The sequence below is a fragment of the Topomyia yanbarensis genome, chromosome 2 (genome assembly GCF_030247195.1).
Source record: "Topomyia yanbarensis strain Yona2022 chromosome 2, ASM3024719v1, whole genome shotgun sequence".
In the NCBI taxonomy this organism is placed as follows: domain Eukaryota; kingdom Metazoa; phylum Arthropoda; class Insecta; order Diptera; family Culicidae; genus Topomyia; species Topomyia yanbarensis.
In genome coordinates, this window is record NC_080671.1 from 49,060,875 (window position 1) to 49,087,170 (window position 26,296).

At 37.8% G+C, this 26,296-nt stretch overlaps 2 protein-coding genes across 4 annotated transcripts in view; one reads left to right on the forward strand and one right to left on the reverse strand.

Moving 5' to 3' along the window:
* LOC131684571 (neural-cadherin-like) overlaps positions 1 to 26,296 on the reverse strand; it is a 1,488,321-nt gene that overhangs the window by 456,007 nt on the left and 1,006,018 nt on the right. The window lies entirely within an intron of this gene.
* Positions 2,860 to 18,928, forward strand: LOC131682341 (uncharacterized). The gene is given in 6 exon segments (XM_058963730.1): positions 2,860 to 2,875; positions 11,658 to 12,123; positions 12,125 to 12,762; positions 12,765 to 13,327; positions 13,448 to 13,461; positions 17,375 to 18,928. Coding segments are annotated over 6 exon segments (2,853 nt in total). The 3' UTR covers positions 18,531 to 18,928.

Here is a 26,296-nt window from a genome sequence, read left to right on the forward strand (position 1 = left end):
TGTTTTTATCTTCATTCCTTATTGCTCGGTCAACTTTCAAAAAAAAATATGCGCATTCATTTGTGCAAGAAATATATATTAGATAAAAAATAGCCATACATTGCAAGTGTATGAGCAGCCCTTATTTTCAGGAAAGACTGTTTGAGCCGAAACGTCAATGTACAATGCAATCCAACTAAAAACAGTATTACACCCAGGTTTTTTTACGCGGGGGAAAAAAACCGCGTAAAAAACCGCGTTAATTGGAAAACCCGCGTAAAAAACCGCGTTAATTCGAAAATCCGCGCAAAAAAACTCTCAGTAAAAGACCTAGAATATTTTTGGAAGTTTTTTTTTGAACGGATTTCGCAATTAACACGGTTTTTGCAAAAGTCTTTTTGAATGCAAAAGACTTAGAAGATTTTCGGAAAGAAGGAAGAGACGGGTCTGGAAGACTCGCACCCCAACAATATGGGTATTTTCGGAATAGTCTTGAAGAGTAGGTTCCAGAATATGATTTTTGACTCCATTGTGAAATCAAAGATGGCTACTTCCGGTTTTAGCGAAATTCGCTATAACCCAATCATTATGGGTATTTTCGGAATGGTCTTGAAGAGTAGGTGCCAGAAATTTATTTTTGACGTAATTTTGAAATAAAAGATGGCGACTTCCGGTTTAGCGAAATTCGCTATAACCCAATCAATACGGGTATTTTCGGAATGGTCTTGAGAAGTAGGTGCCAGAAATTGAATTTTGACGTCATTTTGAAATCAAAGATGGCTACTTCCGGTTTTAGCGAAATTCGCTATAACCCAATCATTATGGGTATTTTTGGAATGGTCTTGAAGAGTAGGTACCAGAAATTGATTTTTGACGCCATTTTGCAATCCAAGATGGCGAATTCCGGTTTAGCGAAATTCACTGTAACCCAATCAATATGGGTATTTTCGGAATGGTCTTGACGAGTAGGTGCCAGAAATAAATAAATCTGCACCTTCCCCGCAAGGTTTTCCATGAAAATTGATTTTTGGCGCCATTTTCAAATCCCAAATGGCGGCTTCCGGTTTCGCGAGATTCTCTCCAACTCAATCAACATGAGTATTTTCGGAATGGTTTTGACGAGTAGCAGACAAACGTCGATATTTGCCGTCATTTTAAAATTCTAGATTGCGACTTCCGGTTTACCGGTTCCGGTCTAAATCACCCTCAAATATAAGATCTAATCATAAACCAGCAAAATGCAAAATATTTTTATGTGTTTATTCAGGAAAGTGCGGTGAGAATGGAAGAGAGAGAAGAAAGAGACGTATGTGGTGTGAGTTGGGGGTTTGAATTTATTCAAATTAAACATATTGCTTAAATTTAAGTAAGTTCAACTGTTTAATTAAAACTATTTGTACTACAACTTCAACTCCCAAAAATACCAATATTGATTGGGTTATAGCGAATTTCTCGAAATCGGAAATCGTCATCTTGGATTTAAAAATGGCGTCAAAAATCAATTTTTGGAACCTGCTCATTAAGATCATTCCAAAAACACTCATATTGACTGGTTTATAGTGAATGTGGCTAACCCGGAAGTCGCCATCTTGGAATTCAAAATGGCGTCAAACATCGATCTTTGTCTACTACTCGTCAAGACCATTCCGAAAATACCCATATTGATTGGGTTATAGCGAATTTCACTAAACCGGAAGTCGCCATCTTTGATTTCAAAATGGCGTCAAAATTCAATTTCTGGCGCCTACTCTTCAAGTCCATTCCGAAAATATCCATATTGTTGACGTGCGAGTCTTCCAGACCCGTCTTTTCCATCTTTCCGAAAATCTTCTAAGTCTTTTGCATTCAAAAGGACGTGTTAATTGCGAAATCCGCGCAAAATAAAAACTGCCAAAAGTTTTTTGCATTTAAAAGGACTTAGACATTTTTTTCAGAAAAAAGTAAGTTTTTTGCATTCAAAAGGACTTAGAATATTTTTGCAAAAACCGCGTTAATTGGAAAATCCGCGTAAAAAAACCTGGGTGTAGGGTGATGAGCCTATTTGCACCATGTTTCTATTATCACCCTATCCATTTGAAGCCGTTGGTTAGAGCAGTGTCTGCCATCTTTGTTCAACGCATTGAGTCAAATGGTAGCGCAACAATAGGGGCACTCGATTCGAGTTTTCATTGTGCTCAAACACGCGAATTTTACTGTTTTCAACGCATTTGTGTTATTATATTGGTTCTTAACAACGAAGCAAAGCGGTTCATGTCAATTTTTACGCATTCCATTGATTGTAAGGCAAGAAATTACCAAATTAGTAAGGCACCTTGCTTAGTATGGTGAAAATAGGCTCATCACCCTATATCGAGTTCACCGATATGTGAGCAACAACACAAAATTTGTCAACAGTTTTTGCGGCATTTAATTAGCAAGGGACTGGAAGGTGAAGTATATTTTTGAATATTTAGAGCCATAGTACTCAAGGGAGAGCAAGGTGTTGAAGGGAGAAAGTTCAGAAAAGCGTGGAAGGATCATATATGCAAGCTTAGAGCTCACCGGCGACTAAACTTTTTGTCTGCTACCGTAGGAGTCAGGGTCTTTTGGCATTAGAAATGCGAATCACCTGAGTCTACGGCATGTCCGGACAAGCGTAAAGTAACTTGTTACTTCATGCTGTCGGAACCGACAAAAAGTTAAGTCACGGTAAACTTCCACACTAAGCATTTGCGACGTTGAAACTCATTGAATGAGCCAGTTTTGTTTGTTCCCTCACCAATTGCCTGCCTGAGTGATTTTATTTTATCGACTATTGTGACTGTCTCAGCGTCTGTGATATATGGTCAGATGTGTTGCTGATTTGCACGGTGTCGGCAGCTTTCATCCAAAGCTGCGACGATGGATCCCCATCACGGTAAATTCTATTTCATGCCATTTTTTTGTTAATTATTTTTGTTAATTTAATTAATGTTTTAATTAAATGCCGTAAAAACTGTTGACAAATTGACTCAATAGGTCGTTAACAAAAATGGTTAACAAAAAAAAAATGGTAAGAAAGAGAAAAAAAATAACACAAAATTTATTGATTGCGAATCGATTGACTACTAACTACTTTTTCTTAAGACTCCGGAAAACGAACGAAAAAACTTGAATTTCCATAAGACCTTTTGGACGCCAGTTAGTACTGGGGTTACCTGCATGGTCAACTTGGACTACTAATAGCAAAAAGTCTAAAAATTATTTTCAAAATTCTTAAATGGCAATACACGTGGATTACTTAGAACTATAAAAAAATGCAAAAATGTCGATTTCGATTTTGGACAGCAGCCATTAATATTCTACTTTAAAAGTGTATATTCATTGACTTTAAAACATCTTATAAAAGAAAGCTACCTCTGAAGGTATGAAGGTTGCGCTTTATTGATTTTTCTTATTTGCAAAATGGAATGGTAACTACTGAATTATTTTTGTTTCTGTACTTACAATATTTTATTAAATTTACATTATATTTAAGCATTATAGAAAATAAAAACTTTTCTTCAAAACCCCCTTCAAGACATATTCCTAGCTACAGTAGTTTCAACTATTTTTCCATTCACGCCATAGCAGGATATTGAAGTAGTTCAAAACTCCTCTCTACCCACTGTTTTGTTTCATTGCATCTCCTAGACAATTGATCTTTTTCAAATCAGAACGGACTAAATAGCAACCTCAGTGAAATAATTATAGCATTTAATCAAGAATTTCTTCTGCTACATTTCACTTTTGCCAAAAGTACACAAACAATTCGCATCGAATGATAAACTATATCAGCAATTCAATATTCAAACTCGTTTTACTTGAAATTATTACATACCAGTTAGTCCGGCCTAACTTAACAACGACCATTTATCGTTACCTTACTGCCACAGCTATATTAGCGCAGTAATTTTCGTTTCAGCGTAATCCTGGGAAAGTACCTTAAAATCCAGTGTACTTAATTGAGTTTCACTTTGAGATCCTTTACTTAATCATTCAACACGCCCCACAATGAAGGATAAGTAAATCCAACTGACCCACAGTCATTCTTTCGGAATTAATTGACGCGGTTATCTGTTTTTTTTTCTTCCGTTCTATTTCATCATTCTTTCTGTGGATTAGTACCAGCAACTCCTACACTCCAAGCGGTTGTTCTGCCGATCTAAAGAATCGTTCAAGGGAATTCTCCAACAAAGGCCGGCCAATTATATTCACGCGCCATTTGACTTTCGGAGAGTCTTGCGGCAGAATCGGACCGTAGCAGAAGCCAAACAAAACCCCACTTCAAGCGAGGTTGTTTAGTTGTTTTTTCTACTGTCACGCGCCAACGCGATTCGAACTTTCTGCTTTTGGTTGGCTTCGTACGGTGAAGGAGCGATATTTCGTACATAATGCAGTTTAATTTTTTTGATTACCGCATACTATCAAGAAAAGTTTCTCGAATGCGTACCAATACTGAGTAAAATAATCTACTTTCACGTTGCTTTCGGTTACCGGCAACGTACTTCATCATCATCATTTTTTCTGCGAAATCCAATTTCCTTCCCAAATTGGAACCCAGCTGTCGCAAAGCGACTGATAATTCATATTTGTGAAATATACATTAATAATAAATTTTCTTCGTTCCGGACTAACACCAACAGCCACAGTCGTCGGTCGAAACGAAAACTGACAAAAATGTGTTCCCGTAAATCGCCTAACCACCCATACGAAGCCAAACGCTTACTGTTTCAATTGTCCAAAACTGTGTAAGAGGAGCAGCACTACTCACCACAGCCCACAGCGAGAAAGAGGGCCTCAAGTGGCTCGGAAGTAATTGTTTGCAGAAAACTCTCAATGAAACGGGCGGTGGAAGAAAAAAAAACAAATAAAGCTGCATTAAGAAGTTCCACCCCAATACTGGCTCTCGTTCGATGGAAAACAAAAAAAGGGTTCGCCTTCCTGCCCCAAACAAAACGGTTGAAAAAGTGCTGCAGCGAAAACAACGCCGTGGCCGGAAGGCAGTACGCATTTCGTGAATAAATCAATTCAATTGGAATTTATTAGAATTTCATACTCATTTGTTTTTACGTCGCAATAACAGACAGAATAACGGAGATAGAACCGGAACTGAATGCGTCATCGCATTTTATGCGACAGCAGGACTATATGTATGCATGCACATGTGTGAAAGGATTGCAAAACGATAACTGATAGCGACACTTTCGTTTGCGAAGTATGTATGTACAGTCAGCTGTCGGGGAGCAGCCGGAACGGTTGCTTAACTGGGAAAAGCGCACAGTTTCCCATTGTTCCACCCACGGTGCCCCACTGCGAGCGTCAACTGGAGGGATTTCCTGTGCAGGCTTCGTCGTGTGCGGAAAGATCAACTCCCTGCCCATTATTATTCGGGGGAAAATTCGAGTTGGCTGAAGCAGTCGGTAAAATTAGCGATATGCGTTTTTCATTATAATATGACACTTATGCTTTTATGAGCATTTAAATATCGGATGTTCATATGCATTCGTCGGAACGATGATGGCGGAAGCACACCGAAGGCTAAAAATACTGCTGGTTATCATTTATATACAGCAAACCATTGGTTCAAAACTGGTAATAACAGTCTGCGTGGGTATTTTCGAGAGCTGTAACTGTGGAGAATAAATTACTCGGAATATTTACGAGTGTGATATAATACGGTCATAATTTTCTAAGAAAACAATATATTATTCAATGCGCATTAAATAGCATTCTACAACATTGAAAAAGCATTTTCGCAAAAGCAATCAAGCTTAGGAGTTTTTTCTTGATATTGGAGGAGTTTTTGACAATTTGTCTTTCCAGTCTATTTTACAGAACTATCATATATCCAGGGCCGCCGAGAGGGGGGGGGGACCGGGGTGTTTCCCCCCGGGCCCGGAGTTCTGGAGTGGGCCCGGATTTTTACCAAAAACTAAAATTTTGATAAATACTTTTTCGACAAAAATTTATTTGAGAATGCAATTAAAAATTCAATGTCTTGTGTATGAGGTAACAAGAATAGCGAAAATTCTAAACTACTGCATATTTCTTATCAACTATGTTTATACCAACCTAACCAACCGCACACAGGAATAGAGATTTTTTATAGGAAAATTCCTAACCTGAATGAAGAAGCGAATGACCTTAAGGTTAAAATTTAAATCGAAACAAAAATATAATCAGACTTGTAAGGGTTAAATAATTAAATGGTTTGATTAGAAGTCATGAGGTTGTCTTCAAATTTCGCAAATATGAAATCGATTTTTTTGATCTATTGAATTTCCAACCTTGGAAAGCGAATTATTGAAAGAAAAAACCCTGCTTAGGGTTGCTACATCGGTTTTTGGAGGCAAATTTCGTGTCTTCGTTCAGGTAAAACTGAATTCAATTTTGCGTTGCCCTTTTCTTTACCAGAAAACGTCCAGCACCCAGTCCTCATAAACATCATCCTTGGGTTGCAGGCCCTAATTGTTAAGGAGGGCCCTTCTTGTCGTTGTCAAATATTATTTTAAAGTGCCATTTGGGTTTACTTCATCCTTCGCTTCAATGGATTAATGTTCCTCACAAAGATTCTCGAAAGAAACTGAAGTGTGATTTCACACCCCGTGTTTGTTTGCTGTGGAGCAGAGCATAGCTCGCTCGGGTTATCCTTCACAGCGAGAATGGCTGGTGCTTTTAGATTCTTTATGAATATCCTAGGAAGCGAAGTACTTCACCCAACTAAATCAACAAAACTATTAACAAATGCAAAAACATACAACTAAATGTGAACGGCACAGAAAGGTGGAGTGCTTTACCAAAACATTACACTCTACGGTGAATGTGAAGAAAATGAGATATTTTTACTCCTAGTTGCTGCGAGCTACTTAAGAAATAAAACATTGCATATTTATTTGTTTTTAAGCGTTTTATACAATAAAAAGCAATGGAAGCGCCCTAAAATTCTGTTGAGTGATCACTTTAATTCGAAATTCTAATTGATTTCAATGCATACCCATGTGTCTTTTGCTCAGTAAAACTATGCTGGTCAAAGTACCACTAGAGGCGGTAACCCTACCTCTATTTGAGAGCTCAATTGGTCAAATAAGTCATCAAAAACTCTTGATATACCAAAAGAATTCGAAATCAATCCAAAAATTTAAATTTAAAATTTAATAAATATTTGGTTTGCCGTTCATTGTAACAAAATCCATAAAAAATCATATTCAGATACGAGATGATACCGAAACACTTTTATCAAGGGATCGTACTCAAATGACGTAGCTTTTTTCGGCGATTTTCGACTACCAATTCCCCCTTGCAAAGATGCCAGGGATGTAAAAAAATAAATACGTTTTACAATTCTTTCAAATACGGCCTTTTATCAACATTTTCGTTATAACAGCAAATTGCGTACACAACAAGCCTCTTTCATGATGAGTATAGTGGTAATAGTTTTGTTTTGAATTTTATGTCATGGAGCATGAAGAGAAGATTCATAATCCTGGAGCTGCCAATGATTCTAAAAAGCACACGTTCATTAAATTACTAAATTGTGTTTGATTGATTTCGAAGAGAAAATTTAACTCTGCTACCAAACCAAATCAACTAGTTAGCAAGATTAGATATCTAATGTAGCAAGTTAAATCCGCACACAAAATCTTTTCGTTTTGGAGGAGTGAGCGTGAGATTTTGAACGTCGCTTCTTGAATGTAACGATTTTATTTTTATTTTTGAACTATTTACTAGAAATCAGTTTCTTGTAAAATATTTTAAGGTGTGCTAACACAACAACACAAACAAAAGAATCATTTATGTTCTTATAGGATTATGCATGTTTTCGAAACCAGCATAGCGTAAAATCCAACCACAATCCTTATTTGCAATTTGATCCATGTTTCTCATTTTTTCCCCCTTTTTTATTTTGTTAAAATTTCATTGATCTATTTTTAAAGTTGTGGATTGTACTTGTATTTCTACAATTTTAAGATTCTGCTTTTTTATCTATTTCCGTACTTTTATTTTATCCATCTTTTTACGTTCCTTACATTTGCTTTATTTTCCATTGCTATCGCTATCACTTACTTTAATTTATAGTTTTTTTCTCTGTTATTTCATTTTGTTCGCAATTTTTCGAGAAAATTCTGCTTTCTTTATTTTATTTTTCTTATTGCTTCATATTTTAATACCCTGCTTTTATATTTGTTTCTTTTATCATTCCATCTAGTTTTTATAATTTGTCTATTTACTACATTTATTCATATCAAAGCCCCTTTTCTATTTCCTTTTTTTATTTTTTTTGCATTTCCAAAAGCAATTTCACTTCTTCAAATCAATTCCACTTTGTCCTATTATTTAATTTTTGCCTTTCTCCTATTTTCTTCCTTATTTTCTAGTTTTTAGTTTTTCGTAGTTTTATTTTTTCCCATCGTTCATTTAATATAATTTTATTTATTTTTTATACCTTTTTCTTTAGATTTAATTCGTTATTGTTACTTCTTCATTGTTTCCATTTAACCTATTTGAAAGTACTTTTTCTGTTGACCATTTTCCTATATGTTTACATTGAATTTTATTTGTAGTTTCCTAAAAACATTTGATTTATCTTTTTTGACACTATGCGCACTTTTTCTTCATTTTATATTTAGTTCGTTGCTTGAATTCATTTCAAATTTCATTTCTAGTGTTTTTTTTCTGTTCTTTAAATAATTTAATCCATTTTATTCATTTTCTTCGTGTTAATTTCTCCATTTTTGTGTTTCTATAGCCAACATGGTGGCTTTTTTACTATTTTTTTCATTTTGTCTGTTTGCTCCGTTTTTGTTCAATACTTCCAATTTTCTTTACTTTTTATCTTATCATCATTAAAATGGTTGTTTTAATCTTTTCTTTTGGATATACTCTTCTAATTTTATGCATTCTTAACGTTTTATTTACTTTTTCTATTGCTTTAAATATTACTTGTTTTTAATGTTAAATAAATTTTATTATTCTTGATTTATCGAGTTTTTCAGTTTTATGCATTTTAATTTTAATATTAATGTTTGTATTCTTTTTAGTAGTTTTTTTTTCATTTTCATTGATTTTTGAAATTTTTCCTACTTTCCTATCGATTTTTCATTATTTTCCTATCGATGTTCGACTTCTTTAATCTTTGCAATATGTTTTTCTAGTTTCCTGTTTAATTTGTTTATTTGGCTGATTTTGTTGTTTTTAGCTCTTTTGTACATTCTTTTAATATTTAGTTTTCCTACCGTTTTCTTTTATTTTTTGCCGTTGATCGCCGTTTAGATATTTTTAATTTTTATAATTACTACATTTTTAATCTTTCCATTTCCTTACTTTTATAAATACTATTGACAAAAATGGCGCTTTTCAAAGTCATCAAAACTGTCGAAGAGGTATTAAAATACACCCAAAGTATAAAAAACTCTACGTTTTTCTTTCTTCATTGGCACTACAAACAACTAGAGCTACAAACTGGTACATAAATATAAAATTTCAGTGTAATATACATAATATCAGTAAACTCCAATGGATTTCAAACATTAACTTTTTTATACTCAGGCAATACATAGTGGCGGGGGCCCGTACGTTGGACCCCCCGGGCCCGTATTTTCTCTCTGCGGCCCTGCATATATCACAAACTGCATGCACGCAATGCTTAGCAACCGATATCTTTGCTCATCGTTAAGGTATCTGCGGATGTTCTCAAAATCGTGTACAGTCAACACTTCTATGGGACCTTGTCACCGATGGCTTTTTGAGGAAGCTTAATAAGTTTGGGTTTCCAACATATGGAATCGCCAATGATTTTCATATAATGATCACCGGTATTTGCAATTGATGCAGCCAGCCACCTTGTTAAGAAATCGTGTCTTCATGTTGACTATCAGTTAATCCAAATAAAACATCAATGGTGCCTTTCACGCAACGAAGAATTACAACCGGAGCTCGTCCGTTGCAGTTCTTCAAGTCAAAAAATAATTGTTGCAGATAAAGTTAAGTACGTTGAGGTTATTATTGACTCAAAATTTAATTGGACAGTTCACATCGATTTAAGAATCAAGAAAGCTTGCATGCCCTTTGGCTAATGTAGACGGGCTTTCGGCAAATCCTGGAGACTCAAATATTCAGTGCCTTGTGTAGTGGCAGAAGGGAGAACGAGAGTCCAATAAAAGTTAAACCATGTTCAGAAGATGGTCTTGAAGGCGATGATTGGTGCTTTCACGACAACACCTACTGCTGCTTTAGAGGCACTCTTGAATATGAAATTACTATATGTGTTTCGGAAACATGCAGTACTTTCTATTGCATACCATCTTAAGGTTACAGGGTTCTGGAACAGTAACAGTTTATTACACTGACAGTTCTTTATTGGTGGGCCGAGGCGGCGCTAGTGTCTATTGTCGTGAAACGAGATTAGGCCAATCGTATCCGCTTGGTAGATACTGTATCGTATTTCTAGGCTTCTCTAAATGTTGTGTGAACTGTTTAGATTTAGTGTCTAACTGGAGCCAATGTTGGCGCTGGTTTGGATAAATCGTCTAACCGGCAGTAAGTTAGTGTTAGTTACTGATTTTGCATTATTTTGCCACGTTGGCGAGTAAGCCACAAACAGTTTCGATTCAATTTGGTCATCTTTCGTAAAATAAGAACTTCTGTGCAAACCGGGACATCAGTCTCGATCAGTCGTTTACGGTACACATAAGTTTTGTGTCATTTTTTGGATGTAGTGTCTAGCTAGCGGCCCAGCCAGCTATTAGAAGAATCCGAAGCACAAAAAATATGACTTAATTTCATTCTATTTATTTATGTTGGTTTTATTAATTTTATCCGTATTATTCAATTCATTTTATTCGTTTCGTTACTTTATCTATTTTTTTACCTTATTCATTCCATAAATTTTAATCATTTTTGCATTTATTTTATTCAATTATTCTAATTATTTTATTCATTTTAATATTTTCAATAATTTTAATATTTTTAATATTTTGTTAATTTTGATTTTCATTTTTCAGGTTCAGATATTTTATTCAGTTTCTTTATTTTATTATTATTATTAATTCTGTTTTGCCATTTCTTTTATTTTTTTATCCAATTTGTAAATTTGACACAATTTAAGTTATTCTATTATTTTGTAACTATTCCTCGAATTTGTCTAATCTTGCATTCAATAAGCTGGACCAATTCGATTTACTTATTTCAATATTTGGATATTTTTTAATCATTCTGCACATTTTATGCATTTAGAAACTTTTTATTTTGTTTTATTTTTTAAAATTCCATCTGTTTTATTCATTTTCTGTTCAGTTTATTCGAGGTTTTATTTATGCAGAAATAGCTCATTCCATCTCTAGTAGGGTGCCTACTTTGCATGAGTTCTGCAAACTAAGGGACCATTCATAAATTACGTAACGCTTTTAGAGGGGGAGGTTTTGGCAAATTGTTGTGACATATTGGGGAGGGGGATTAAGGTGAAACGTTATGCAACACGTTTTTACTGGATAATTTTTTTTTAAAGTATTCGTTACGTAATTGGGGAGGGGAGAATAAAGAAATTTGTGACAGTTTGTTTCATGGGGGGAGGAGCGAGTCAATTTTGAGCACTTTTTGCGTTACTTAATTTATGAATGATATGTGTAAGAAATGTCTCACTGATAGGTGGATTAAATCGGTGCCACCACCACCACCGCCAGAGGACGAACCACCGTATTTCGACGATCTTCCACCACCGCTCCATCACAACCACCTAAGCCACCTTAATCATCTCGACCTGGATCGGGTACCGCACAGCGGCAGTAGTGGTAGTCCTCCGGAAAAATCCCGCAAGCATCGATCCAAATCGGACAGTAGCCAGTCGAAACCTCACCACCAACGGGGGAATGGGGCCGCTGGAGCGGGACAAAAGTCGAACTCAAATGGGCATCATCATCATCATCACCACCAACACCATCGGCATTCGAAAAGCAGGTGGGCGGATTCGGTCCTGTCCAGTGATTCGGATATTCGGTTCACCCGGCAGAAGCTGGGTGACAATCAGAAGTGTGGCTATGCGCTGATTGCCGGCTTTTTGCTGATACTTTTGTTTGCCGGCGTCGTTGTTTATGTTGGATACACCTACCTGCGACCCGAACCCCTACCGGATCGGATATTCCGTGATCGAGGGTGACAACTGGACACTCGAACTGGCCGACCAAAACTCGCTTCGATTTCAGCACCGTGCCCGAGACTACCGAGAACGAATCAATCTAATCATGCGACGATCTGACCTGCGGGAACCGTACGAGGGTAGTGAAATTCTCGCGCTGGATGGTAACGAAGGCGAGGACGTCACGCTCCACTTTGCCATGTACTTTGACCCGTACGCCGAGCTAGTCTCCAGCGCCGATCTCCACTCGATCCTGATGGAAGAAATCATCTCCGACCATCCACGGTACTTCCGCAACCTAACCATCGACCCGTCTAGTTTGATAATCAAAGAAGTGTTGGGTCAGTTTGACGACATGCCTGGTACTTCGTCGTCGCCATTGGGTGGCACAGACGACATCCCAAATGAAGTAGTGACCACCATGCAACCACCTCGCAAATGTGAACCGTTTCGTCTAAGCTATTGCCGTTCGGTTGGCTACAATGTGACCACCTATCCGAACTATTTCGGGCACAATTCCGTCGAAGAAGTGGAAGCTGATCTAATCTCGTTCCGTGAACTGGTGGATGCGGAATGTTTCCGACAGGCCTTCGATTTCATCTGTCGGCTGTTGCAGCCTCCATGCGAGTATCGACGAATTGAGGAGCCAACTCCCGTCGGGTCTGCCGACAATATTGTCAGGCATTTTTGAGCGGGTGTGGTGATCGATTGCCGGAGCGGTTCAAGAAGTTTTTTGATTGTGAGCGATTCCCGGAATCGACGGGTATTCAGTCCTGCTACAGTCGACCGGGATGTGCCACGGAACTACAAACGAATGCACTTTCTTCGAGGTTGTGCGATGGGATTGCCGCCGACTGTCCGGATTTGTCGGATGAAAATACTTGTACGTTCTGCCCGTACGGAGCAATCTACTGTGGTCGTGGTCGGGTTTGTTACGCCAGGAATGCTCGGTGTGACGGGAAGATGGATAGCGACGAGAAGGATTGCCTTTCTATTTCCCCTCAGGTGACGTACCTAACTTTTCCGACGCCAATTGTGCCGTACCGTCCTCGCTTCTACCCGGAAGGCTATGCCGTGTTCTCCGAGAAGGGTATCACCGGAAAGTTGTGCTCCGTCGGGATGGAATCGAACGACTACGTGCGAAACACAGTTTCCGAATCACTTTGCAAGGCTCTTGGTTTCAAACGGGTTGAATATTCGGAGGTACGTAATGATACGGTACCAAACACCAGCTACGTCCGGGTCAGGCTTGCGAAATGTACCGGAGAACGACACGAATGAGCAGACAGCCATACAACACAACTGGCGGCAGCCGCCGACTGCCCAGTACTGTAGCAGCAGCGACTGGAAATGTCATGGATCTCATAACATTTCCATTCGGGAATGTTATGTTCGTTCTGTTCTGTAAGCTGTCTTTTTCTCCCGAGTCCGAGATAGACCCGTTGTGGTAAACAGCTACTCTTTCCCCATGCTGTCACCAATGAGGACGACAGTTCAGTTTACGCTATGCGTTGGGATTAGTTTTGCCTGTCGGCGCTCACCAAATCACAACAAACACATGCTACATCATCGCTTCGCTGTGCGGCGGAAATTTTCGTTTCTTTTATTTTCGCTTTCTGTCTCTGGAGCTCATGTAAGCGAACAGTACTTTAGTATCCTGTTCACTTGGTTTATTAGTGTTACTTTGCATGTTGCTTAGACCCGTTTACCGAATGTTTATGGGTGTTCGCTGTTCAATCATGTGATTACTGATATACAAAAAGGGGAGGGAGAGAAAATTTAATTTTAAAACTTTACGATTTATTTGCAAGTGCACCTACCAAGAACCGCTTTATTGTATCTAACAGTAAGGTGGGATCTTTCCTTTATATCTTTGAATGGATTAAAATGCCGAAAGTAACGTTAAATTTCACCATAATTTTTCCGAAAGAGCTCAATCATAGTAAAATTTTCAAAATAAATTTTAATCATCAGCAAGGACTGTTACATCACATGGTAGTTAGTTTCGACTTGTAATTTGCACGATATTGTATAAAGAAACTAACCCAGTGGTGAAAGAGTTCGGAACTATGTTATATATCTATTTTATATTCATAGAATTGAAAAAAAATCTATTTGAAAGTACACCGCCTTGAGAATATTTTTTAAGATTTCATGGAGGTTCTAAAGTTACAGCGATTTGAAGCGCATTTCGCTTACCATGAGCAGCGATTACTTGAAACCTTTTTTCTCCTAAATAATTTTTCCATAATTACGATTGCCAAAAAATAGATAACTGATCTTCTTCATTTTTTCCGTAATTGTTCGTAATTAGTTATTCTCGTACTTAAGCGAATTTTTTTATGCATAAGTTTTTATTTTGAGGATAAGAGTTTTTTAAAGCAAATTTTACAGCTCAAAACATCGTTCATTTGGGAAAAAGTTCCTTTATGCAGAAATTTTGATTGAAAATATCAAAATATTTATTTATTGAAGTTAAGGTACGAGGAATACTCCTATACTCCGTGATCTTTCGTGATTTTATCATGTTTTGAAAATAAGAAAATATTATTGAAATGAATTTCAGTCTGCTCGAGATATCGATATGCATGAAATTTATCTATTAGAAAAACGTTTTTAATTGCTGGTCTCAACGCAATAACAATAACAAACGCCATAAAAATTCATACATAGTAGGCATTTGTTGTGGAGCGTGTTTGTGTGCTATTGAATGGGGATTATCTGCCCGCCAGATGGCGTTTGGGAACAAATTGTGTTTTCCTCCTATTTCGTTGAAAGTCGCAGCTATGCGCGATGGGTATTAGCTAGTTTTAAATAAAAATTTCTATTTTTGACGAAAAATTCCGCCCTAATCAAAAAAATACCTTCAAAACTCAACGTAAGGGTTAGGTATTTTTTACCTAGAATGTCTTTGAAAGAAATCGGTTAAGTAGTTTTTGAATGGCAAGTAAGACCGCAAATCATGTTTTTTTTCAGAGACGTTCTACAAAAAAGCTTCGTCACCGAGTCGTTTGTCGATATTTCGCATAGAAAAATTACAGCATGTTATTGAAATAGTACACTATAATGTACAAAAGTTTTGATCAATTCGCTTTACGAAAAGTTCTAAAAAAATTTCACAAAAAAAGTGTTTTTTCATGCTGAAACCCTTACCCCAACGCCCTCTCCCCCTAAAATAAAAAAAAAGAATTATTCATCATGACAGGACTACTTACCGGACACTGTCCGAGTAAATATCATCTTATGAAGATTGGTAAAATTACAAACGATTCATGCGGATCGGAAAGTCAAACATCACAGCATTTTCTCTGCGCATGCAGTGTACTTATGAAACGCAGACTTATAGTCCTCGATAAAAGAACACTGGAGCCTTTTGATATTTGGACTGCAAATGCCAAACAGGTAATAAACTTCATCCGAAGTGTAATGCCTAGCTGGGAAAACTGTGTATTTCAATAAAGACAATCATTCATCAATAGTAATATGTCATAGTTGATAGTACACTTTGATTAAGGAATGGGCATACCACAATAGATCTAAATGTTGGTCGCAGTGGTCCGTCTCCAACAAAAAAACTAAATTGTCGAAAAACAGTTTATGACGATTAATGAGTATTTTAAAGAGAAATAAAATACAATTCGGTGTTTTTGCTATGACCATCTACTGTTGTTTTGATAGGTTGTTTGCGGATTTATAAATTTTATACATAATTTGCAGTAGGTTGGTTTTAACGAGAGTGCATTATAAAGGATTTTTGGCAATATTTCGTACCAATTAACGATCAATGGAATTCGTATATTTTGGTATTCATCCCTTTACTTAGTATGAATTAATAAGAAAGATATAAGTAACAAAAGTTGCTTGTTAATTATCGAATACAAGTGTTTAAGCGAAATGGTAACTTGAACGAGCACCCCATTTGAGATAATATGTGAAATAAAGATGATAACCAACGGTTTCAAATGGGTAGAGTTTAGATAAGAATGTACTGAAAATGGGTTCATCACCTCATTTGTACAACTGATTTAACTCTCATCTCAATATAAATAACAGAGCAATCATACGATAGAAAAATAAGTAAAAACCCTTAACTGTAATTTATACAAAATAATGCGAAAAGATTATAGCAACATTGCACAGCAGTGAACTAAGTAGATGGAAAATTAAATCATTCCTCAAATTCACACGACTTGGAGACCATTCATAAATAACGAAACGCAAAAATTGCCCAAAATTGACGCCCTCTCCCTCGGAAGCATGTTCCAGTTCTGGGATACTGTTTGTGAATTACAATGGAATTCTGGAAATGTGAGTATCAAAATTCATGGGATTGCTTCAGTAGGTTGTATCTCGTGATTTTGGAACCATTTGGTGATTAGACCCTGTAACGGACATTCCGGAGCAGTTTCCCGTGGGGCCGTGAGTGGCCATTCCGAGGTCAAATTGCTATATGGTCCTCTAACAATAAATAGAAGACTTCCGAGACAATTTGAAGAGTTTTGATACTCCTATTGCTAGGACATTAACAAAATTTACAAATCATGCCCTAGTACTGGAACATTACTCCGGAACATCCGGATTACCAAGAATCAGGTCCATTCATCCGGTTCAATTTTACTGAATCAAAAAGTGGACGAGTTCCTTAATCCAAAATATCTAAAAGTGTCCAAATCGGTTAAAGAAAGCCATAGTTATGAGCATTTTAATTTGTGGGTACCCAGGTACCCTCGTCGGCCTGTTGAAGGTGTTTTATGTTGGATACATACCGGTTAAGAAAATAATCTTATATTATTGTCAACCCCCTTAAACAATCAAATTGTACATCGCCAACAAAAAATAAATAATAGCTGATCATTCTCCGACTCTATTTTGGCACAGTTCCTCTTTCTATATTGCCCAATACATTCCCTCCCAGCTGTCGGGAGAAAAATGTTATGACATCACGGTTATACACGGCAAAACAGCTGAGATATGCGGCAGTCACAACATCTCGAACTCGTAACATTCCCGAAGCACCTGACTTTACCCTCTGAGCACATTACTGTACATCGCCACTCAGAAATAGCCAAACCTTCGGCCTCTGTACATGAGTGCTACGAAGTGACTGTACCCAAATTCATTTGCGTGTGTCATACCTCTCACGGCAACACACAGCACTCATTCAGATACTGAACGGCTATAGCAGCGCTCGGCAGCTGAGCTCGCCGCTGGCTGTGACTGTGTTGTCTTAGGTGCCAGTCGCAATAAATGTTAGCATTTCGCAAGCCTGGTCCGGGTATTGGATCCAAGGGCTTCGGAGATTGCTTTCGTGAGAACCACCTGTCAGAGCAAGCAGTCTTTGTACGTGAGTTGCGGACAGCTGGAGTGTGGCGTTCAGTCGGCTCTGCAAAGCAATCCCAATGTAGGACTTTCGAAGATGGCGGCTCCGGGAGATTGGCCCTGGCTGGCATCACTGTTCCGAGCGGATACGCACGTTTGTGATGGTTCATTGGTATCATCTGATTGGGTCCTAACGACAGAATCCTGCTTCCAGGGACAAGCAAAAGTTACATAGATTGCAACATTTGGAGCCGTTCGTCTTTCATCGAATGCCCCTTGGACACAGAGGCGACGTATTATCGGCATGGTCAAGTCCCCAGTCGAGGGCAGCACCGCTGCTCTGGTACGCCCGGTAAGCTACTCGGCCTTTGTTCGCCCAATCTGCCTACCGGACATCCCGCTGAAGGAAACCATCGACCGCAGTGACCAGGTAACACCAACTTCTCACGCCGAGCGGTTCTCCAACACCCGGCAACGGAAGCGCATCAAAGAAAATCGGCAGTACTTTGAAATTCCGGGCGACGAAGAAACGTCCGAAGATTACAGCGAAATAACCGAAGCGTCCCGCTATTCGATCAATGAATTCACGGCCGAATTCGCCGACGAGGGTGCCCAAATCCCGAAAGCCGAAGCAGTTGCAGCGGTTAGCGCAGCTAAAGACCCCTATCCTCTTCCGGAGACCTCACTGCAGACGCACAACCACATCTCACCGGTGAATCACATCGGAAATAGCTTCCAGCCACCGAAGGCGAAACCAACCGTTTGGACCAACTGTTATACTCTGGGCTGGAGCCGGCAGCGGGATCATCTGCAGCGAGTTCAGCTCAAGATCAGCGACATGAAACCGTGCGAGAATGTTTCGATTGCAACCGTGAACAGTATGTGCACGGAGGCGGCCTATCACAAACAGGACTGTAGCGAGGAGGAATTCGCTGGAAGTCCCGTGGTCTGTCTGCTGGCAACCGAACGGAAGTGGGCTCTCGTTGGGGTCGCTTCCTGGAGGATTGCCTGCGCGCCGAACGGAGTCGAGCGGCCCCGGATGTACTATAAGATTACGTCCAACAGTCAGTGGATATGGGACATTATTGCGATCCCGGTGTAGGCTGACGGAACGGCGCATGTGTGATTAAATCATGTGCAAATATTAAGCTTAGTGTGTGTGATTGTGTAAGTAGCCGAGGAGTGAGCGAGAGTCCCTTCCTGGGAGGGGGGGATACTGTTGGAAAGATATGTACTTGTTATTGCCATTTGTTTATCTTGAAGGAAAAGACAGAATCGATTGTGAATTTTACACCTGATGTAAAAAATGTACACCTTGAACTAGACTAAAAATGCTCTGCCCAAAACAAACTACCCAAACCAACAAAAAACACTTGTGAGAATGATCATTTTTACGTGTTATATTGTGTATAGTTAATAATTAAAAAAAATTGTTTTAAACATATTTTTAAACGAAATGTGAATTGTTATGTTGCTAAACCCTCCAACTAGACTGCTTTTGTAACATGAAACCTAAAGCAATCCAAATCGTTCAATATTTTTTTATCACTGATCAATATAACAAAGATAAACCAAAAATTAAACAAATTTATAATTTTCAACTCAGCGAACTACCTAATTAATGCATATAAGTCCCATCATGAAAAACAACATGTTGAGAGAAAACCTGTTTTAATCCACCTAGTGGTGCAATTGTGCCATTTATCCAAACTGCGAATTATTAGCTGGTGATGTTAAATATAATGGTGGAAATGTCTGTTACATTCTTATTATACTTAGCACGTATCCCACGACTACCACGAAAGTCTAGCTTCGACTCACATCCGTGCCTAACTGGGAAGAGTGTGTATCTCAATAAAGACAATCATTCATCAATAGTGATATGTCAAAGTTAATAGTACACTTTGATAAAGGAAGGGGAATACCACAATAGATCTAAATGTTGGTCGCAGTGGTCCGTCTCCAACAAAAAAAAGCGTTGATCTAATATTTTGTTAAATTGTTCCCCACCCGATTATTTTGTTCAACTACTGCATTTATGCTCAAAAGTCTCAGTTATTACTCTCGCATACTCAGTTTTGGTTGTTGTTCGAAGAATCGATTTTATTATCAACGTGTCTAAATGAAATTGATTTAAGCATTAGCACCTATTCTGTTCAATCATAGCTGGACAAGTTTGCAACAGCCATTTGATTGATGGCCTTGTATCGCTAACGCTTTTCATTACAAGCACCAACCCGTTTGACCTACTCCTATCCCACTTTTCCTCCAGCAGTTTATCAAACTCATTCTTCCGCTGGCTGGTTACTTACGTCACAACCCGCGAACCAGTGAGCATGTGAAAATATACGATTCAGAATTTGTCATCCGTGGGACGACCGGGATGAAAATCCACAATTGCAAGGAAAACCACACCAACCAACCAACCAGCTTGGCTCAAACATGTATTAGGTTCGACCTCACAAGCATTAGCCATTTTCTTCCTCAGCGTTGCGGCATTCCGAGAAGTCTTCGGGATCCGGACTGGATGTAGTATACCTTTTTGCTCCCGGCATGGCATAGCTTTACCCTACCATCATGGCGCGCACGGGGTGAGAGACCGCTGCTGCTACAGCAGCCACTGCCGCAGCCGCAGCCGCAATCGTCCCACTATTGTAATTCTACATTATGGGTCGCCAGCCGTAGCCGGAACTCGGAGCTGGCGGCAAAAAAACTTCCTTCTGTGGCTCTGGTTCTTATTGACTACGCAGCCTGCACGGTACAGCCTCGGTTCGGTTTTAAGGGGGTCCTCCACTTTCGATGCTTATAAATTTAGTTATTTTTTGGGGAATAAATTGTGAAGTAATCACTGAATAGATCTGAAATTTCTACTTTTTGTTTTTAAGCTACATTTTTTGAGCTTTAAATTTTAATTTTGAAGACCAGAAAAAAACATTAGTGACCTTGATACGTCATTGATTACATTGATGACATTACTGCTATATTTTCCCGTGACAGGTTTTTTATTTTGAAATTGTAAAATTTATGCAACTATTTGTCGAAATTACTAATTTTCTGTCTTTTTTGACATGTTCGAGGCTACGTAACAACATAAAATTTTGCGAATATGTCAAGGGAAAACATAGCGGTATGTTTACTAAATAATTTTTAAAAACAAGAAATCGGACCAATACTTTAATTAAAATTCAAACTCGGCAGCAGTTTCAATATAAATGTATTCAATGACGTTTCAAGGTGGCCAATGTTTTTTTTCTGGTCTTCGAAATTAAAATCGACAGTAGATTTGTCCAGCAGAGTTGTTAAAATGTCGAAAGTCTTTTCTTGATCGAGATGATCATTATTTTCGGGAATTGTTCGCAATAAACTATTTCTTTTCCAAACTACTTCCACTTCTGGAAACGAAAAAGTAAAACAAATGGCTTGTTCAAAAAATCAGCCACAAACTGTATGATTCGCTGCGGTAAGTGAAATTATGGTCGGCACAGGGGATGCTCGTAGTGAAGGGGTCAAAATTCCAGCCCAGGCAAAAGAAAGCAATACAACATTCTTGGTCGGATTTAGCGTTTGAGCACTTGAGCCGATTTTCCGCTGAATGTCTAAAGTACTGGCCGGGTTGGTTACCCCCGGAATGTGGAAAATTTGATATTCCCCGAACCGGTTTGGGTAGGATTTTTTGTTTATACATATAATGTAGAAAACCCCATCTTTTGGGCCAGCGCTTATACATTATGTTGTTTGTGATAGGGATTGGCTATACTCCTCTTCTGTGGCCCATGTGCCCATTTGAAATCGTGACTTTCATTTTCACATAATCAATTTCAGAGTAATATATTGACATACTTACACATTGTATGGAAATATTGGTCATCGGAACTTGAAATATGTGCAATAAAACGTTATCACACTGGTTTGCCCGTACAAAAAAATAAGCTGGTTTCATCTCATAAACCAGTCGTCGTGGAATTCATATTTTCAGAAACAACATTTCAGCAGTCCATTAATAGTCTAGTATGCCAGCGATCGGTTTCGAAGTTTGTCGGAATAGAAGTAAACTAATAGGAATAGATTGGCCAATGAAATTGGAACGTAACTGTATTGCTAATGCCGACAGACAATTTATTTATTTATGTATAACAATCTTTGTATAAAAGCGAGAGAGCGATGAAATATTGCCTACCTGAAATCTAGGCAATGTATGGAAAGAGAATCGACCTATGAAAATCACATTCAAGTTATTCTATTGTACTCAGTGCTATAATTCCCAAAGATGGAAACAAATAATGAATTATTCATTTCGTTATCTACAATTGCGCTGCAAACAGGCGCATGAATATATTTTTACCACAAAGGACGATTCGGGTTATGAAATGCATGAACACATACTTGAAACATAAGGGGTATAGGGCACATATGTTCCGTGAAGCCATTTCATCCTTTGGTCTTATCTCATCAATTGAAGCAATTACATCAAATGGTGAAAAATAAAATTGTTTATATAAAAAAGCATTTCTACTCATCATCGTTTAAAGGACATTTTTATAGCTTATCAGGCGGCAGACGAGGAATAGCAAATAATATCCTTGATCTATTTTTCCATTATTTATTTGCGTTTAATAACTTTTCCTCCATCTTACGTGTTATCATTCGGATTTCAATCAGCGATGCCAGATGTGAAGACATGTTTTCATATTGAAGTCCTCTTAAATGTTGTGAAGATTTTTTTTAATATTTTGAAGTTAATTTTTTGGATATTTGGCTGATTTCTGATAGAACTTTGGCTCAAAAGCAACAATAGATTTTGATCCTGGTCGTTGAAAAGAAATGATTTTTTTTATTTAATGGGAAGATATTTGAAAAATATACCTAGTAACTCTGATTTCAATTAAAATATCGTAGAGCTTGAATACCCTCTAAATGCTGCAGAAATGGTGAATCGGTCGAGACTTGCGAGCTTCTATCACCCATTTCGTAGACTGGCACTTCAGATGAAACAGTCCCAGCCAGTACCGAGCCTAGCTACTGAGTGCTGCCATAGCCGCTTAGTGTCTTCTGAGTGAGTGCTGTTTGTTACCGAGAGAGGTATAACCCACACAGGCCCGATGAGAGGAAGAGGCAGCCAGGGCAATTGCCCTGGGGCCCGGGTCGTATTTGGGGGCCCGCGTTTTTAACCGGAAGATGGGGGAACACATCCGGGATTCATTGAAGAGCAATAAAATAGCAATAGTAATTTCTTCATAATCATTCACCTTATTAAATTGTTATATGATGAAAGCGTAAAAAATGAAAACTTTATTTGATAATTGACATTTGTTAAAACAAACGTTCTAAAGGGAATTGTCTAGTTTGTGTACAAGTTTAAAATACGAGTTTTATTGCTTGAATCGACGGAATACACTATAAAATATTGAGAAGCCAATTCAAAGTATTTTCGAAGAACCCAATAGAGCGTCAAACAGAAATGCGAGCCAACGGACAAACGCATCCGTCTTCTTCTACGTTCGCTTCTTTGCTGGTGGTGCCAGTTGTTGGTTTGGAGTCACTGGGCGTGATTGTTATTGAGTTAATATTTGTTCCTATCGGACCCGTAGGTGTTTGTTTAGTAGCCGTTTGTGGTTTGGCTTAATATAACGGTGTGCTGTTTACGGTTATAGTACGATGGGCTTTTCTTAGCTGCTTTTGCACAAAGTTTTCCGTGGTGCAGCGTCTTTTTGTAGAATTCGCGTATAGGAACTTACCATGGTTGCATAACCAGTATTGTCTGATGAAACGCATCATTTTCGGTTGATCCGCATAAAATGGTTACGTATGAAAAAGTTGGTTTGTGCGGAAGCATTCTCACCACAAGAACAACGTCAGGGACACCCGGGAAAATGCAAAGTTACAGCTCTTATGGAAGCCACTTCTTCGTATCTTGACATAAATTTGTTAATCACGATGTCGGGAGTTTGTGGAGATAATTTGTGTAAGCACATCTCTCTAGAGCCTTTGACTATATATACGGGGATGATGTTGTTAACGTGGCAGCTTTCGTTGGTGTGCTGCACGTTATTCCGCGAAACAAACGACTGTGCTTCCCGGATTAAGCACAATCTGCACATTTAGTAATTGTTTCATTTTCTGAGTAGCTGGTCTTACAGGACATTTTAAAAAAATACAAAAATAGCAACACAATTCGTCTGCAGTCGTTTTTGGAGTTCATCGATTTTTAGTTTCTACTCTGGGCGAGATGAGAAGGTAGACTGACCTTAATTAACCAGTGGTTAAAATGGATTATTTTTGTATTTTTGTATTTTTATAGCACGTTCAAATAATTTTCTTCTAAAAGTGCATTGTGTTGAGATAGAACGGTAATTTTGGGCCTCGCTAAAAATGTGTGTGATGTCAATAAGAACCTAATTATAATGTGCGAAATAAAGAAATAAAATCAGTTCAGTTTATCCAACAGCAGCAGTACTCGGTTGCCCATTGTACTTGCAGTTATTTAATTTGCGTCTAATTATTTCGTTCTGTGTCTATATTGTTGTCGGGTCCTGCATATTCTCACAGCATATCAAAACCGTCTGCTACGTTAGACATATCACATTGTTTATTAATTAAACCTACATAAAATCTACGATAAGAAACGGCTTTCTTGGATTCAATATGAGATAAACTTATGTAAATTGAAAATCTTTTTGATAATCAAGTCAAACTGAACCGAAATTACACAAAATACACTATGTTTGATGGGTGGACACGTACCTGCACTATAATCAGACGGTACACCTTGCGCGAAAGATACCAAGTTGAACGCATCACTACAAAAACAGCGTCCAGCAACTCTAAACCAAAAGCCAGTCCTATCCGCAAAGAAGCCAATGACGGCGAGTTTATGATCGTGTCCCGTATGTGCAATCCCGATCAGAAGAGCATAACAAAACAATAACGCTATTATAGCTATGGTTGATATTGGGGTTATATTCAGATAACGGGATTGAAAGTGAATTGCGGACAGTTTTTATACTATCAATATTGTAACATAATCTGTTATGAAACCACCAATTTATGAATTGCTCGTGTGTTACTAGATGATTATATCTAATACAGTTCTCTCACAGAGGACGTATGTTCTTTTGGAAAAAAAATTATATCTCATTTAGTTTCAACTTTGATAAAATTATGTCAAATTTTGTTACAATTTTGTCATCATTATCTAATTTTTTGTTTTATTTTTTGTCATTTTAACAACTAACCAGCCGGATTTATAACAGGTTCTGTTTCAAAACGTTTTTGAAATAAATAACTCCAGGTGTTATAAATCAGTTATGCCCTTCTGATCGGGATAGGCATGGAAGAACAACTGATTGCGAGCACCAAGACAGCTTTAACGATGATAACTTTGACGCGAAGGACAACATGAAATATTTGAATGATCCCCACAATGCCGTTTGCGAGCAAACAAATGTTTCCCGTGAAAGAAAGTTTCAAGGGTGATGACAAGTTGCGTACAAGAGATTCGACGGGCACTCAGTAATGTTTTTGGGCATTTTTTTCAATAGTTTTTTTTGATAATTGAATTTACTATGATCGTATTTTTTAAATTACTTAATTAGTTTTACGATTTTATCATGCAACAATACACTCTTGAATTCGGAATTTTCGGTTATGAAAAATTTTGTTGTTTGCTGCCTAGAAACAATCATTTCACATAAAGCTGATTTTTGGTTAAGCAAATTGTACTACTTATTCGATATGATGAAAAGTATGGAGACCCTAGAGATTACATTGCATACTAAAAAGTGACAGTGTAGTGCAGACCAATCATCGATGAACTCAACAGAATATTCCACTCGGAATAGTCTAAAGCAAATATTGGGATTCTTTGTTCAACCAGAAAATCTTCAAATTTATGCGATATAAAATTCTCTGATCGCAAAAATACTTAATGAAGTGTATTTTGTACTGTGCTACTGAATGCGTTTCTGAAAACTTTCAACATGTTCGAAGAAGCTGTTAAGATATCGTTATTGAGTCATTCATGCAAATTAAGTCGGATTTTCAGGTGTTTGACACTCTGGACTGTTTACTACTAAAAATGTAAATTACTGAAAATTGAAGAGTTTGGGTTTTCCGCTATATTTATACGGCTCTCGATTATGATATTTGTTTCTTAGTGTCATGCAAATTTCTGACAGAATTCTGGCTCAAAAAAAAACCGATTTCGAATCGTTGAAAAAATTTTTTTTCTTTTTTTAAATTTTTATTAAATAGGAACTATTTCTTGATGTAAAACTGAAAAGTAATAACATAATTTACTGAAAATCACCCCACAGCTCAAATTCAGCTCCATATTGACACGAGACAGCGAATAGGAAGAATTAGAAGCGAATCTACGGAACTGATCTCATGCTAAAATAACCATACATACATAATATTTCCCTACCGACAACTGGGGTTGTATTGGTATTGGTTTTACCACTATGCAAAGAGGAAGTGCGTCAAAGTAGAGTGGAATGATAATCAGAAATTATTTGTTTTTGTTTGCGACGTACATTTACAGTTTGATTGTTTAAGGGGGTCGAGTTGAAAAATATTTAAGATTATATTAACAAAATCTCGTTGAAATTGAACAGTGGTCTGGAATCCATTAACATTCTTTAAAAACGTTGCATAAATTACACTTAATAGAGGAAATATACACGAAATGCAAGGAGATTGGTCAGAGTGGACTCGTTGGCCAAGTGGCAGTTAGAGTAGGGTAATGCGCTGAAAGGAAGGTGGACTCACCGACTCATCACAAATGTGTCGACACCCAATGTCTAGGAAACATGGAGAGATTCTTCCAGAATTACCTGGATCGGTTTGAATATACTTTGTCACCCCTTTACC